The 17,713-nt window shown below is 40.6% G+C and overlaps 1 protein-coding gene across 4 annotated transcripts in view; it reads left to right on the forward strand.

Moving 5' to 3' along the window:
• Positions 1-4,191: 4,191 nt before the first annotated feature.
• The window catches only part of clstn1 (calsyntenin 1), a 33,508-nt gene continuing 19,986 nt past the window's right edge, over positions 4,192-17,713 (forward strand). For all 4 annotated transcript variants that reach the window (XM_019254427.2, XM_019254429.2, XM_019254428.2 and 1 more), the window contains exon 1: positions 4,192-4,472. In XM_019254427.2, the coding sequence (XP_019109972.1) occupies positions 4,391-4,472 (82 nt within the window). In that variant the 5' untranslated portion in view covers positions 4,192-4,390. The remainder of the gene's footprint in view (positions 4,473-17,713) is intronic.

Below are 17,713 nucleotides of genomic sequence, written 5' to 3' on the forward strand. Positions count from 1 at the left end.
CCACCTGTACACTCAGGGCAATCCAAACTTTTCTCGTCTGTTGTTCCCTGTTGGTTTTCCATCTAGACTACCTCCAAATATTAGAATTGGTCATCAAACGTGCCTACCTGCAAATCTCCCTCCAGGTATCTACTGATACCTCTGTGCTCATTTCAAACTCCCATTTCTCGTTTATATGTCGAAGAAGGTCATTATTAAAAGCTGTGAGCTTCTTAGACAATAACTTTCATTCTTCATCTTCTGGTATCTATAAAGGAAAACAGTAGTTAATGACAAAAGCTGCTGTCTAGACACAAGACAGGAAACACTATATTGAAAAGTGGTGGCATTTAATGGTCACGACCACTTTGATTCCCATGATAGCAAAGCCTTTTTCATGCTCCGTCTGCTGCCAACCACCCACCATGACTGCAGCCCACAGTAATGTCTCCAACAATGTAATTCCTACGACGAGCGCCCAAATATGTCCACCCCCCAGTGTGTCCGCCCTCTGTCCGCACTGACAGAGTGTATAACTGAAGCAGAAGGATGGAAACTGAGGTGGAAGGATTTTAAATAATGTGAGCAGCCATGAGGCATTCATGACCTTCGACCAGCCAAATAATGTGGTGTATCTAATCCCCAAATCCTTGTCTGGCCGCTGGAGAAGTGAGCTCAGTCTCTGAGATGGATGGCATGTCAGATATCTATCTATCTTTCTATGTAGCACCTTATTTAGGTAGCAGTTTGATAAAAAACTGCAAATCAGTGCTTACTTTTCATTTCTGCTGCTATTTAGGATTATTCAATATCTACCTCCCTATTTCTGCTGCTATTTAGGATTATTCAATATCTACCTCCCTACTTATACACCCACTATCAAACTGTATATAACCATATGTAGCATACGAACATCTATCTATCTATCTATCTATCTATCTATCTATCTATCTATCTATCTATCTATCTATCGAGCACCATTAACATCTCAAAACCTGGGGAATAAAAACTGGAAGTAACTCCACGGTGGTTAAATACTGCTGGGGCTTAATTTGGGCTTAACATAGCAACAATATGTTGAGGAAAACACTCTGTAACTCTATACAAAGACTTTACTACAATTTACAAAATATAAAGTACAAAGTGATTGTCAGTACTGCATTCATAGGAGACAACAAACCATAAACCTTTAAGGAAATCCCTAAAGAGTAGCCGTCACTCACAGCAGTGGGTGAGATAGTCTGGAGGAAGTAACACCTTTCTGATTATTCGCTGATGTCTCACACCTATTCACCAAGCTCTCTTATTGCCGTCCATTGTCCCCTAGAGGAATGATAATGGCCAGTATGTCTCTTCCCCAGACTGCTGGTGAGGGAGGGGGGGTTTGCACTTTCTCTTGGCCACTTCATGTGTTGCCAAACAGGAAACAAGCAAGCATTGTACTACTGCCCATAGACTGTCCCTGTTTATAGACCCATCACTTAATTGTGGCCTCACACAAGTACGTCCATTCTCTGCTGATAACTGCAACTATTGAGAGGTCTAATGGTTGGGTTTTATTCTTACATATATATGCATATACTTGACACTTTGCACAGTGTATATATTACACTCATACATATTTTATACATATTTATATGCATCACATTGTTTTAGCTTAACTTCATCCTTTATGTCTAGTGCTGTAGCCACAGCGAGTGCTCTTAATGCTGACCTGTCCTTCTTGTCCAACACGTTTAATTGTACTGTTGACCCTGTGTTAACCTGCAAATGATACATTCTTGTTGTTTTCACTTCTTTATATAGGAGAGAGTGCATTGGAGAATATGTAGCAGAGCACAAAATGAAATGGTTTTATGTTTAACTTTCTGTCCATGGTCCATTATATGGACCGTTGACCTTTTCTGTCAAAATAAAGTCACACGTCTGAATTTGCACGAGTAGCAGACATATCAAGGTTGCTCAGTACTGATGTGGATGTTTGTGAGTAATTCTCTGATTGAATTGTGCCCTCTTTTCCTCAGGGGTGCTATCCATATCTGAGGATGTTGATTAGACAGCAGCCCCCACCCACATTTGCAATTCGAGGCTTTGCTATTCACACTGCAATGCACTTGTTGTTGTTGTTGTGTGGTTGTTCTAGAGGGTGAGGATAGTACTTAACTCATAAATGATCAATTTTCTGCTCATTTTTATTGAATGTTGTGCAAGTCTCTTTCCCTGTGACTGATTTCTTATGAAAGTCGCTCTGTGGAATAAACTTGGGGGCCAAATTAAAGCGTGGATGTACTTCAGATTTACATTTCCCATCTTGCCTGTTTGGACTAAAGGATTAAATAACATTTTGGCTTCAGAGGCACATAAGCACTTTCACACATTTTAGTTTGTCACATTCTCATAGCATCATGTTGTTGAAATATTCATTTTACCATGCCTGGATTATGTAGCCAGGGCCTGAAGGTAGCATGCTGCATGGGTCTATATATTCTCAGCAATACCCTCCACCCTGAGCATCTGTCCAACCCTAAAACATATAATTTCTGTCCTAGGACTATTTAAGACCCATAGGTGGAGCAAATTTATAATCAAATTGCAAATCTGTGTTTGTCTTCAGACAAACAGAAACCTTCAAGGGTCCTTGTTGTCCCCCAAGCTTCAGCTCTAAGTGTTGTCATGCACTTCACATTATGATGATCCTGGGTGCCACCGGGTAGCACCAGAAGGCATTTGGCCCCCGCCCTCGGTCTTAGTTTAGCCGTCTGTGCTAAACTAGCTGCATGCGCTCCCACAATAAAAGCATTGACGTCACTGGCCATCGTTGGACACATGCTGCTTTCAGGTTCCACTCCTGAGCTCCGATTTCTGAACACTTGCGTTGAGATAACTGGATATGGAAAGAAACGGGCCTACCTAGATATTTTTGGTTGAAAGGTCAGGAGAGACAGGGCTTTTTTCAGAAGAAAAAAGAGGGGAAGATTTAGAAAACAAAAATGATTCCAGCTCTTTAACTGGCCATGTATAATGCAGGTTCTTGATACATACAGAGTTTTGGGGATATGGTTAGTTTGATTTAATATTTAAATGCAACCTTTCATACTTTATCAGGGATATAATAAGGAAGTCATTTAGAAAGGAAGTTATTTCCATAACTCCTCCTGGTGTTTTCACAGTCTGCCAACCATAATAACCATTACCTAACAAACAAAATTTTTGATTCAGTTAGATTCATATTCACTGTTGATATTGGTGAGCTTGTGTAGACTTTACTTCTCAAGTTGCCTCAGAGATTTTATTAAGAAACATGTAAACTTGTGAACTGTATGCTTTACGTCATCAGACAATTAATCTTCTCAGCTGTGTTACCTGCAGATGAAACATGTCACCTTTAGTCTGAGGTGGGAAATTGAGTACATGTTATGTGTGATTGCTCATTAGCATTTAATTTTACAGAGCAACAACCATCAGCTCCCATGCATAGCTGGATTAACTTGCTAGGGGACAAAAAAGGCCTCCTGGACACTGATTAACCCACGATTCCTCGCTGCCTTTGAGCAATAGGCACATTTTTTCTTTTCTAGATTTGCTTTGTGATAATTTAATGAAACACTTACACAACATTTGAAATGCAACACTAATGAAGTGGAAATCTATATTATATCATACAAAGAAAACATGTCTTGTAATCAAACTTTGTTATCAAATGCCATTTCTTTAGGTTGATTTGTTGGTTTAAAACATGAAATCTGGAGCTCTGACCTATAATCAAAGACAGGATAAAATCCCCATCTCAGCTATGTGAAACATAAAAACACACAGGACTACATTAAAATGCACATACATACAGCACAAAATACAAAAGGGCTTTATAATAGATAGATAGATAGATAGATAGATAGATAGATAGATAGATAGATAGATAGATAGATAGATAGATGTGCTTATGCTACATATGGTTATATACAGTTTGATAGTGGGTGTATGAGTAGGGAGGTAGATATTGAATAATCCTAAATAGCAGCAGAAATGAAAAGGTGCAAGTGAGCATTGATTTGCATTTTTATCCAACTGCTACCTAAATAAACATATATTGTGATTAGGTGCTACATAGAAACCAGCCACGCAAGAATGCACAACAAGGAGCAGTAGTCTGCGTGTGGCATTCAGTGTGCTGAGAACGCGTCTCACAAACGTCCGACAGTCCCTGAACGCAGCGACCTGCAAAACTGCGAGAGACGCGGTGATTGAAGGGAGAGCAGAGCGGCGGCGGCGACGACGGCCATCTTAGAGCTACCGTGGTAACCGACACTCATCTTCTGGATTTTATTTTTCTTGTTAGAGAAACCTTCCGGCTGACTGACGAGGGAAGAAGAAGGTTGTTTTTAACTTCGCTGCGGTTGAACTCGAAGTCGGGATGCGGTTCCGAGGGAATACACAATTTGCATCCGCTGTCGGACTGGTCCTCGGACTATTATGTGCGGTGGAGGCAGCTAAAGGTAACTAAGCTGGGATTTATATCCCCGTGTGTCTGTGTGTGTGTGTGTGTGTGTGTGTGTTAGACAGGTTTCTTTACGGTTGGTACTGAAAGTTAACGCTCCGACCGTTAAAGGTTATAACTGAAACGTTAGCCCGGCTGCGCGGTCCTGAGGGCGGGGGGATGCGTGTTCAGCAACCTGCTCAGGGATGGTCAGCTCCGGAGCCTCCGCAGCAGCGGATGGATGTCGCCCCGGCAGCAGCAAGTGCATCCCGCAACCAAGCATCCATGTTAACATCAGATTATATTCCAACCACACTCATCATATATCTGTGATGTTTAAATCTTGTAAATAAGCAAAGTATAATACTTTGGAGATAATATCAAGGCCACGAAGCGACCCCCTTCTGTCATCTGCATCCAGTCTATTTTTGGGTCTCTTCTCTTCCCAACCTGATTTGTGATTTAAATCTAACATTATTTATGAACTTACACATATCTGGTACTCCCTGTACTTATCTATTTTTATTTATTTATTTGAGTACATCTTAAATAAAGCGAGTGTTTATATGTTTCTTTACACTTTTATTATTAGATTCAGTGTTATTAACACCACGTAGGTTTTATTCAGCCATTAGGAGGACCTAATGCTCGATTTGGCAACGTTGTGGTCGCACCAGGTTGGAGCTTGGTTGGCTACGCATTGCAGATCTTCTTCACAAGCCTGTGTTTAGTCGGTGGATTTTAAAAATGCATGTGCTTAATGTGGTTTAGATTAAAAAAATAAATAAAAATCCAGGCCCTGGCCTACTACTACTACTACAGAGACTGTATAAGAAGTGAAAGTGCAACTGTGATCTTCATGTGCAATGTCACCGATGGACACCATCATCACACACTGGGCATGAGACATGCCTTTATTTGCTGCAGGGCGGTCCACCACCTCCCTCCTTACAGCCTGCTCACTGCTCAGACATTAACACCCTCAATGCATGAATTTATAGACTGTGTTTTTTAAGTGTTAAACTCAATCCACTGTCTGCCCCCCCAATGTGAGCTTCATGTTTCAGGGTGTGTAAAAGAAAGGCAGGTGCATATTAGTCACCGGGCCATATCAACATGCTCAGACAAATACCAAGGCTGGAGGCCAGTGTGTTTTTTCTTTTTTAATGATACACCCGTTTTATGCTCTATGAACAGAATAAAAACCATGAAGGGAATATATAGACACTCATAAAAGTCAGGGGGCTTCTTGTAGAGCTATATTTTTTTCCCTGTTGCCATGTCAAGCAGCTGAGAATGCACAGTAGTGGGAGGCTACCATTTGTAAAAGCAGTAACTTCATTCCTTTTTTCATCAATCAAAAGGAAAAGGCCTGTAGAGTAGTAGTGGTGTGTGTGTGTGAATCTGGCTTTTTTATGTGTGTGAAGTGTGCACCTGCTGGCTTTCCCGTCCTTATCAGCATCGTAGGTGTGTGAAGTCACCATCTTGGTGGGGCCTTATCTTTTATTAACCAAAGGTCACTCGTTTATTTGTGCGCACCACCGTCTCGTCACCTGCAGTCCAACGTTGTGTTTTCACGACCGCCGTCGATTCTGTTTTTATTACCAGCCACCTACCTTGCAGTGTACGAGGACAGAGCTCCTCCTCTAAGTCATTCTCGTTCCCGAATCCTCTCGTTTAAGATGCCTACAAATGATTTGTGTGGGTGAGACTGAGCTTCAGCACATTCAGGTGAATTTAGCAGCATTGGCATTGGATGTTGTGGACCTCAGCTATTTGCCCACACAAACATTATTCACAGATGACATTGCTACAACAAACCTTGAAAGATCTCTTGAAAAAATGTTTTTAATGCACATAAAAAAATCTGACCTAAACTATATGATTCATTACTCTGCCGACAAGGAAATGTCAGTGTTTGTAAAATCGTGTGCAAACTCAGATGGTCTGCCTGTTTAAGGTTTTTAACTCACCGTTAATGTTTTTTAATGGATACATCTGGAGTTTTTTCCTCTCCTCCATCATGGTTTGTGTCACTTGTTTTTTTAACGTATCACCCATGTAATCTGTTCCTCTTTCTCTTGCCACGAGCAGCTGCTGGGTGTCTTCATGTTCTGGAGTCAAACATTAGGTCTGCTGAGATGCGTGAGCCTCCTCTGTGCACACACAGCCAGACAAAGGAAACGCAGGCTGCTGGGAAGTTTCTTGGCCTCATTTGTCATCAAATTAAGTAATTCCAGTTGGACAAATTGGACGCCCTGCTTTGTGTGGCGCTGAGTTAACATATGTGCTCTCCTCACATGACTATGAAGAAGTACAGGTTAGGTGCAAGCGTTCCTCCTCGTCTTGCAGACACTGAAGAAACTATTGATCCACTGAAAATTGCACGTCTGTTACAGTTAGACCAATGTATCGGGTCAATATTTTTCCTTTTAGAATACAATTTATTAGTGAGTGATGTGACACACCTCTGATGTTGCTCCCTGACCTCAGATTAAAACATTTTATTTTATGTTTATATAGATATAAAAGATATGCTGGGAGATATTTTACACATTTTCTTCATAAAATGAAAACTGCTTGATAGCCTCTTTGGTGTTTTTACTTGAAAAAATATTTAAAAGATTGTGAATTGGCAAAATAGCCATCAATAATTTGTTTGTTATATCAACTTATTTATGAATTTAGCCTACAAATAATTTTAGCTATAGTCTAAATGCTGATTCATGCTTATTTTACGTGGCCATCAGCAGCTTTACTTCAAAAAATATTATTGGTCGAAACCTTTTGCCCTTGATAATGCAACTCTCTCATCTGTCTATTGATTAGAGGTTCCCAGAAACAGCAACATAGGATGCTCACCATCAGTGACCCGGTTGACCCTGAGGAAATAATTCTACTCACTTTAACCATTTCTTGTAGACACTCAAATTCTCCATTTTAAACTTTTTAAGATACCAACAGTGCGTGTGACAGCGTATGGCATCTCGCTATCAGAAACTATGTGGATGAACTCCACGCTCCACGCTCACAATGACTGCATTGTTCACCCTCACATGCAACTGTAGTAAGACTGTTGTGTACCGTCATTCAGCGTCAGTTTACAGACTTGATTTACTTCAGAAATAGAAACATTATTAAATGCCAGCAGGGTGATGGCTTAATGTGGTGACACGGGGAAAGAAGTCATCACCCGTTCAGTTTCAGATGTTTCACTTTGAACGTGTCAGGATTTTACGAGCTGGTGAAACAAAAAAGAAAATGTCAGCTGTCACAAGTGCGTCGCTCCAGGTAGTTTGATTGATAGGACTTGTATCATTTATTGTTAAGTGATCTGGTCCACATATTCCACAGTGTTCTGTCAGTACAAGATTCATGGCTTTATTACCATCAGTCACTGAACATAGAAGCAATTAAAATGAACTCAGAGAAGACATACCTTTAGTGAAACAGTGAAAAAACGTGCTGTTTTAATTCTGATTGACAGCTATGATTTTTGAAGAACACTTCAAGTCTGCACAGGAATATCAGGGCTTTGTAAAGGATACATTTTTAAAAAATGTCCAGTGAGCAGACTGATGGTTCACTGAGTTACACCACTGACAGTATAAAGAATGGACAGCGTATGCCTGATGTCACCCATATGTTTCTGAAGAGTCATTTTAAATTAAAAAATCTGCCGTCACGTCGGTAGTCCTTCTTCTGCCGCCTCATGGCTAATCTAGAAATTTGCAAAGATGTGACTCATCGGTGGACCTCAGGCGAATGACACCTGGGTGCTCCAACAAGCCAGCTGTAAATATATATATTGGATTTTTGGGAAGGTTGGTTAAGATTTGTTGGCAGAACAGTTTAAATTATATTAGATAAAAACAGTTGTCGCAGAAATGTGTCAGACCAACACTCACTGAACTAGGTTTGTCACAATGCTGGGAATTTGGGGAAAAAATATGCCTCCACAGTACACGATATACGAGCCAACAAGAACAGTCAATCCTAACCGCTTGCTCTTTGGGTCATGGCCTATGTTTACAACACATTTCATTGAAATCTATTACGTGTTTATCGAGTCAGCACTGAGATAATGAAGGAACTTTGCACTGTTGTTCAAGTGGCATTTAAAAGTGATTAACGCTTCTGAGAAGTAAGAACCAAACATTCTACCCTGCATTGCTCCGAATAACTGTTTACTTGCCCTACACAGAGGCCCTGTTCCTACAAGTTAACTCTTACATTTCTTCAGTATTTATTCTGAGATTTCTCAGAGGAACAAAGGGCCTTTAGGGCCAGACTTCAGAGTTTGGATCTTGACTAAGCATGTCACAATGCGGTCACTGTTCGAAGGATCGCGACTCAAGCCCCTCAAGAATGTGTATATGAGATAATCCCCCTGAAAGCGCTAAGTTGTTGAAGCATTTCTATTTAGTAATTTGCCACTTAGTGCTGCAAAGAAGGCCATGAGAATACTGGACTCAATTTGGGTCCGTGCTGACTTTCCTCTGATTGGTGCCTTCGTGGGCTGAATGGAGTCAGTGAACCATAAAGAATGGGTCATTCGGTTGTGAATATTAAGTTGTGCCAGATGACTGGGAAGTTATGTCGTCCACCAAGGAAAGACTTTACATTCACATGAGCCCTAGGTTTTGATTTTATACATGGAAGCCACAAAAAATAATATTCAGAAATCAAGTGTCCAGGGTTTGAATTGATTTATCCGTTGTTCGTGTAATGATATGAATAAGTCTGCTCAAATCACCAACATAAGGGCAAAAATATTGTTTTTCTTGATTGAAATGTCAGATTTGAAACTGAGCATCCTCACCCTGAAAGTAATAGCCATAGCCAATGGTGCACATCTCATTGTGTTATTTTTATTAAGAGAGAGTGTAATAAAAACCAGCGCTCACGGGTTTTAATTCAGCCCATATCTGCAGCTTATCTGGCTGTGTTACCTCCTCCCTCGAGTCCCATTGCTTCCAACAGAAAAACTGGCACCGTAGACCTATTCGCATAAGCTTCAGCCTCCATGGGAAACAGGTAACCAGAGAGCACATTACCTGCCGCAGGTCACTTACACCCGAGTGCCTGTGCAGAGCTCTAGCCGTTTCACTCTCACTTCTCTGCTCTCACTGGCTCTTTTGTGCCGTTCATACAGAGACGTGATTGAGTTGCATTCAAGGCTCTGCGGCTCCCAACCCCCTCTTCACAGGAGCACTACGGCCGCCGAGGGTGTGTTCATTCTGTTGGGCGGTTGAGACAGCGTTAGAGGACAAACAAATGTTGTTGCCTGGTAGGGCAACGGAGAGGCTCTCCTGTGTGAGCAGGGTGTTTGGAGAGTGAGGGCCCCTGAGGTCTGGGTTTCCTTAAAGGGTCTTCAAGGCTTCCTAGAACAGTCTGCAGTCTGTGATGGAGGTGGCTTGCGTCAACAAGCCGCTGGGCTTGTAAGGCAAGACAAACAGAGAAGTGTGTCCACTGTTTCTGACCGTGAGCAGATTGTTTATTGATAGAGTGAGTCACTCACAAACAAAATAGAAGCCTTTGCTTGACTGGGAGCTGTCATATCTTCACCTGTTTGGCTGCAATTTTTGGTTGTCCCTGTTGGATAACAGAGCCTGACGCAGCCTTCAAACTGTCATGAGGTGGCCCTGTGGTTGTTTTTGTAAGCACTCCTGTCCACCAGGAAACCCTGGCTTATGGCAAGCACAGAAATTTTTGAATAGTTGGAAAACAAGCCATCGCTGGAATTGCCTCTTGCCCACATACTCCAATGCAGTAGGTATAAGAGGTGCATTTTGCATATTCTCCTGTATTTTTGTTCTCACGGTTTAAGCTGTTCAAATTTTCCAACTTCTTTTGGCGTCTCCCTGGAAACACCCCAAGGCCTGACTGTCACCTGAGCACAGAAACTCCTTTCTTCTTTCTTCTTCAGTGTAGCGCTGCAGCTAATTGGACAAATATGAACAACAACAACCCAGAAACACAGAGGCTTTATTTAGTCTCTGACAGTAATAAGACTGCCTGCACACGCTGCTTGTAGACAGTTCTGCCACTTATGCTGGCTGTGATTGGCAGATTGTGCCACTAATTTGAATTTATTCCTGATTATGTGTAATTAAACATTTGCACCAGGGCAGAGACTGATATAGACAGCTGTTTATTGTATGATTTAAGAACATTTATGTACACTGTTTACAGGCAGCACATATTACAATATTAGCTATTATCTGAGAGCAAAACCACATGACTAGGTAATAAAATGATTGCATATAGATTCTTGAATTGTTATTATTATTGCACTTAAAGTGTCGCTCAGTGGTTGAGCAGCCTTCCCGTGGTAGAGCTTCACATTTGCATGTAATCAAAGCAGATGAAGGCGTGCAGGCTGTCGGACATCAGATGTAAAATATGAGCTAAATCGATGGAGCAGCGCTCCACAACGTGTCACAGGCCGGACAGTTGGCTGCATCGTCATCATTACACAATACACCCTCAGAGGTTCCCAGGCATGTTCAGGCGTCATCTGATAATTATAGACTGATCATCTGATGCAATCTGGACAGTTGTGCTACAGCACTCTCGTTCTCCTACGGTGACCAGTAGCCCATGAACATCATGTTTGGTTTAGTCCGTGTCAGTAGTTGGACACGTGCAAAGCTTTTGGCAGGCACTGGGGTGGCAGAATGATTTTATTCCCCCCTCCACCAGGAAGAGACATCACACAGCCGTGGCATGGAGAGGGGAGAGAGTATGTACAGGCATCCTATTGAATCTCAGGATTAGCAGGACCTATTGTGGCCCTAACATTCTCACAGGAAGTATTTCATCACGGTTAATAAGTCAAACTGTAAAGGTTAGGCTTCAATAAAAGAGCGAGGCGACCATAAAGGGCCTTTGTCTTTGTGTTCATGTGAATGGCCAGTACGTTACCCCGTTCTTTGGAGGTCATGAAAGAAGCGAATGGTGACATCACACACAGATGAATATGTGCCTCCACAGAAAGTTTGTGAATCCTGAAAGTTTACTCTGGAGTTTGTTAATTTTATACATGAGCAACAATCAGTCAACTGCACATTTGAGAGGAAATCCACAGAGAAACACAACATTTCTATGCAAAGAGAGGTGAGGGCTGTTAAGCCTTTTCTACACAAGAGCACTTATTGTCCTGGCGGTAAATCAGTTGCAAGATGAGCACAAAAGTTGCTGCGCTAATCACACTGGAAAACAAATGGTCTTTTTTTTTAAAGAGGACTTTATAGTCCACTTGTCTTTTTGGCTTGTTTACCACCTTAAAGTCCAGGCAAGTGTCTGTGATTGATTGAAGTAGGGAAAACTACTGGCGGTATTGTCTCACCATTAGTATTGCAATGTTATTGATCACGATTCTGGATGATTTTGTTTGATGATATTGAATTTAATATACTTTTTTAATAAACTTTACTTAATTAGTTTTCTCAAGATCTCAAATTAATTATGTTATCCAGAGAAAACAAAGTTTCATTTTCTTGAGATCTTGAGAATTATTCTATTATTTTGGGATAACAACATTCATTTTGACATAATGACATTAATAACTTGAGAGTAAAACAAATGAAATTAACTTGTTATCATGAGAAAACTGAGGAAATGTATGAATGTATCACCGCTTGGGGTTTCCATAATCAACTTAAAATATACAAAGACCGCCACAAACAAAACGTTTATGTACACCTAGCTAAATTGTATTGTGTTTTGCTGACAGATGTTTTGCCCACTCCATTTATATCAACGATGGTAAGCCAATTATGATAAACACCTCTCTGTGTGATGCAGTATATTAGTATGATGCAACAGCAACAAACTGCAGCATCCAGAAAGACCACACCGTTGAATCAACTCTGTTTGAACCATATAACCTTCATGAATGTAGGATTTATTACAGGATTGAGTGCACCCGATTTCTATACATGCCAAAACCTGCATCATATTAAGAGGCAATTTATTTTAAAGCATTAATGGTCTCTTAAAAGAGCCACTCTGGTTCTCAAGTGTTCACAATGCAGGAGGCAGCCATATAGAGCTGATCAGTAGATGGCTTGGCACAGCACAGCTTGGCACACACTGTCACAGTCATTCCAAGTGCGTAGTCCTTATCCACCTGTGTCAGAAATCAACCATGCTCTCTTTCTGTCCTAAAAGTTCTTGTTCCCCTGAGTTCTCCCTCAGTTTATCATTTGGACATCTTAAAATGGGATTCCAGGTGTTGGTGAGACATCTTTACCTAATTCAGTGTATCCTATTATAGGATTAAATGTCATTGGCTTTACCTGTTACTGTGTTGCCACGCTATAAGTGGGTCCAGTAGCCTGCCATCTGTGCACATATAGTAATGGCCTGTGTGTTTGTCCACACATGATTCATCTTAAAGGGTTTTTATTTTGCCAGTGTCTGCCTGATCAGGGCTTAATTTGTTTGGTAGTGAATACAGTAGGGTTTATTATCTGTGGGATTTTCAGAATGATACTGTTAAAATGCATCAGCATGGGATGACGCTGCAGGATTCATATCTATTATTTAGCAAGAGGCAAATATTAGCCCTTTCGTGTGTGTGTGTGTGTGTGTGTGTATCCTAACCTTCCATCCAATATTTATATTAAGGCCAATGACTTCTCTTTGCCTGAAATAGAACAGTGTGTTATTGAAGTCCATTTCTCTTCTTAATCCCACAATCTATTCAGGTGGGTACAGCAGGGAATAAAATTGGCACCAAATGCATGTAGGTGGCCCTAGCCCCAAAAAAAAATCCCCCCAAAACACAGTGCTAATGTATTTAGTGGCTGGTAAAAACTGAACTATGCTTTTGGCTGGTGGACAAAAAAATCTTGCTCTCTGAGGTGACGTAGGCTTTAGTGGTATCATGGTTGTTATGGAATTTTCTATCCTTAGGTTACACATGGTCACATGTGGGCCTTGAGGTCCTCGACAGTATTAATTGTTTGTCTTTGACTAGGTGCCATCATATCTCAACACTGTGGTGGTCACGGTTCAAGAGACCTATTGCTGCCTTCTTAGACATAATAGATATGTTGTTGTCGACGTTACAATCTGTGTCTCCAGACTAGAATGTGTTGACAATAACACCTCCAAGGGTAAAGACATTCTCTTTGACTGATTCTGGGCATGTAGTATTTTGGGTGTGATCTTTGGGTTTAAAGTCTATCCACCAGGATGAGTTGGGCAAAATGTGAGACCGACTCAGGCACTTCTGATGTACTTTGAGAGTGTCTCTAATTCTCCCTGGCCAAGCGTCAATAAACAATACAGCATAAGGCATCAGAGGCTCCTGAACACTTTCTTCCTTCCTGACCTCAACATTGACCTTTGACTTTCTCCACAACGGGGGTATACCAGAGTATTTAAAATCCAAAGGCTTTCTTTATACCATCAATAGTACAGACGCACCTCTTTCTGTTAAACTGATAGAGAGATGTTGGATTGAGGGGACATTGTGGTGTTTGCCCTCAATGGAAACGACACACACACACTTACAGACACAGACAGACAGACAGACAGGGTCTATCTGGTCTGAGAGGCTGCAGTCTTTATTCACTGACAAACTGAAACCCACACTCTACATTTACTGCTTAACTGACAACTTCACTGCTCACCTTTTTATCAGCTTTGCTGCATTCACTGTCACTCTCTGCCACTCACTCTCTTTCACTATGCACTCAAAGAGGAGATTGCGACTATGAGTGTTGGGATAACTTTTTTGGGTTCAGTCCTGGGGAAAGGTGAGAGTGTATTCAGTATTCAGTCCTCCAGCAAGTCTCTGTGGAAGAATGATATCCTATATATTCATTATTCTATGGGCCATAAGTATTTAAACCCACAAAGACTTGTCTAAGTAGGCTAATTACATATTAGACACACAGCATTGTATTCTAGACAATGTCATACATGCTACAATAACTTCTATCACCAGCTGCTCAGCTTTTATAGTCTTTTATTTAATTATTTATTGAACACAAATGCCGTCATATGATATACCATATAGCTCAGTGAAATGTCAGAAGCTGTGAACGTATGGCAAAATAGATACTGCTCAAGGCCTGGGTGCAGAGAGTGCACTTATTTGTACCCAGCCTTTCGTTCTGTTCACTGTTCTGTAATCAGTCTGCACTCTCAATAATGATGTGACCGCTCTTATTGTCTGCGACCTAAGGCGTCTTGTAGTGGCTTTGTGAGTTGAAAATGACAAGTGTCGCAGCATTGTCTTTTTCCTTTTCAGCAGTTATATATTAAATATACATGTATATTCAGTAGCCGTTTATCTTTAATTTTTAAGTATGCAGAGAAAGCAGTGTTTTGTATAGACGGTTAAACATTCCTTTTTACTTTGACCTACTTGGCTGTGACCTCCTTAGCTTTAAAATGTGAGAATTTAGGACGATGATCTCTCTGGACAAAATGGGATTAGAGCTGAAACAATGACTCGATCGGCAGAAAATGAGTCTGCAACAATTTTGATAATCAATCAATAGTTCAAGTCATTTATTGAACAGAAATGGTGCCCATTCTCTGTTTACAGCTTCTTATATTTTAGGATTTGCTGCTTTTCTCTATTTTTCTATCATTTTAAATTGAATATGTTTGAGTTTTTGACTGTCGTTCAGACAAAAGAAGTAATTTGAAGATGCCACTTCAGTGGTCTATTTTACTAAATAATTGTTAAGACGAGACACTTGTGCTTCTCAGGCATCTTCTGCAGAGGGATCAGTTTAATGTTGATTATTCGTTAGGAGTCAAGAGTTTCCTCTTCATTTATCTGCTTTGATGTGACTGAAGGAGTGTGCAGGTTTTAATTGAACCTGTCATGAGTATCCTTTGGATTAGATGAATTGGTTTCGTGATTAAATTAAGTAAATTTCAGTCTTCAACACTAAACCTTCTCAGTGCTGCAGCAGCGAGACGCCTCAGACTGCCTCAGGCCCCTTTCCTAATCTCATCCCATCCTAAATCCTAAATCCCTCTTTAATAAGAATCAGAATCCAGAATCTCATATCTTATAGGTAGCATATATAATATACAATATGGAATAATTATTCAGTTTCCAAGAGTAATGGTGTCTGTGTGAGTGCAAATCTTATCTTTGTTCCTGTGTCAAATGTTTTCTGTTGAGGGAGTCACACCTCGATGTTCTTCACTGCAGAGGGATGATAAAGCTGTCTTGTCTTCTTGTAATTTCACACGATGTATGTGAGAATTTCACGCTTTAAATAAAATTGTGCTTTGGATTTCATTTCGTGGGAGATGTCTGTGAATGAAAGGGGCTTTGATTTTGATGATCAGGCACGGCTGTATGCAGATTGCTTTTGATTGTGTCAGAGGCCACCCCGGTGTGTCTCTCTTGTCCATATGCCGACATCTATACCTGCATCACGTCTTTCTGCTCCACAGTTTGCCGTCTGCGAGTATATATCTCAGCATTTCTATCGACTGACAGAAATTGTTGGGTCTTTTCTATCAGACGTTACTTGACTTCTCAATACAAAGTTGATTGGCTGTGCTAGAGTTGTTTGACTTCCACATAGTTTACCTGCGTGTGGGTCTTTAGTTGTTGTGTTTGTTTGTTTATAGTAGATGAAATTCACTTTGTAAAGTTCTCAAGTTCCTTGAGAGTCAAGATGAAGATGCATGCGATACAAATGTGTGTGCTTCTTACATCGTGGCAGTCAGCCTTCTTGGTTAGTGCATCTGGTGTTATTGGTCTGCGTCTGGCTGAAATGTTTTTCTTAAACCCACAGGAACTTTGAGAATGCAGATTGATGTTGTACCATGCAGTGCTGGTCCTAGTTCAGTGCACTTGGGAGTGCTGAAGGCCATGAGCAACAAATGTGAGACCCACATGTGACCTGGCAAACAGTAACTGTGACTCTGAAAGCTAAATCAGATTAATGTAGTAGTCTGGCCTGGAAATCTGTCTAAAGCCATCCACTTCACGCCAGGTCACGACTCTCGGCTAAGAGAATTCATTGGGCTTTGTCATTTGTAATGTACTGGCAACTCGTTCTTAAAAGTCACTGCATGTGGATAAGATGTAACCAAAGTGTTATGAAATCTTTCTGCAGTTCTCCATGAAAAACAACTTTTGTTTTGGCAAAGGCTCCTCTTAAAAGAGAACTTTTTAAGTCGACATTGCAGTAACTTTGAAATAATTTCTTTAGTAGTGATTTTTACACTGTGGTCCTGCGACTGACTGAGAGTTGCACTTGCTGTATTATGCTGTAGTTTTGTCATTACTCTCTAAGGACTTTACTCAGTAAAAAAAAAAACATTTTCATTGTGGTACCCACATCATGCCAATCCTGTGCAAGTAGCTTGCAATTCATTTTCATTGATCGTGTAATCACATAGAATTACACAAAATTGTGATGTCATCTAAATTACTAACTCAATTAAGATACACACAACAGAAGTGATTTGCTTCGCTGAAATTGGATTTGGCACACTGACATTTAAAGTGGTCTGAAAATTATTATTGTTTGAAGCTGACAATATAATCGCAGCAGAGACTGCATTATTGAGCAACATCAATTAGTCACATGATAAACGTGCGATGTTGAGGCTTTCTGCAGCGTGACACGGCTGTGGATTTAATTTCACCATTCACAACATGCGCAGTTAGGATTAGAAAACTGTCATTAATTCTGGATGTACTGAGTGTGTGTGTATGTACGTCTCTTTGATTTTCAGATGTTAATATTGTAGGCGATACACAGTATAGCCTAAAATTGTGGTAGTAGTATGAGCACAAGATTTCTGTTTGGCAGCCTGAACAAATCAATGGCACCAGCATGTTGCGACTGAAACACAGTAATTAATCCACTGTGTATTTAAATAATGTTGTGTACAGAATGTGTCCGTGTGCAGCCGTAATTGGATAAACGTGGGCTGAAGGATGTGCTTCACTTAGCAATGAAGCTGGTGTTGTTGAGCATTTTCATTCACGCACCCTTTTGTCTGATTTTGGAGTTTGTCACATTAAATAATTATTACACAGTGGCATTATTGATAAATACATATTTTAATAACTGCCTGTTTGTCATTACTGGTTAACTTGCTGCCCTGTCTGGCAGGAATAAATAATAACAAAACGGGCCTTATTATAGTAATAATACACTGCTGGAGACCTACAGTGATAGTAAGAGGAAAATATGTTCTCCAGCCGTGTAATTGATGTTTAACTCGTTTTTTTCTAAAAGTCATATTTGCCAATGCCAA

The sequence above is a fragment of the Larimichthys crocea genome, chromosome XV (genome assembly GCF_000972845.2).
Source record: "Larimichthys crocea isolate SSNF chromosome XV, L_crocea_2.0, whole genome shotgun sequence".
In the NCBI taxonomy this organism is placed as follows: domain Eukaryota; kingdom Metazoa; phylum Chordata; class Actinopteri; family Sciaenidae; genus Larimichthys; species Larimichthys crocea.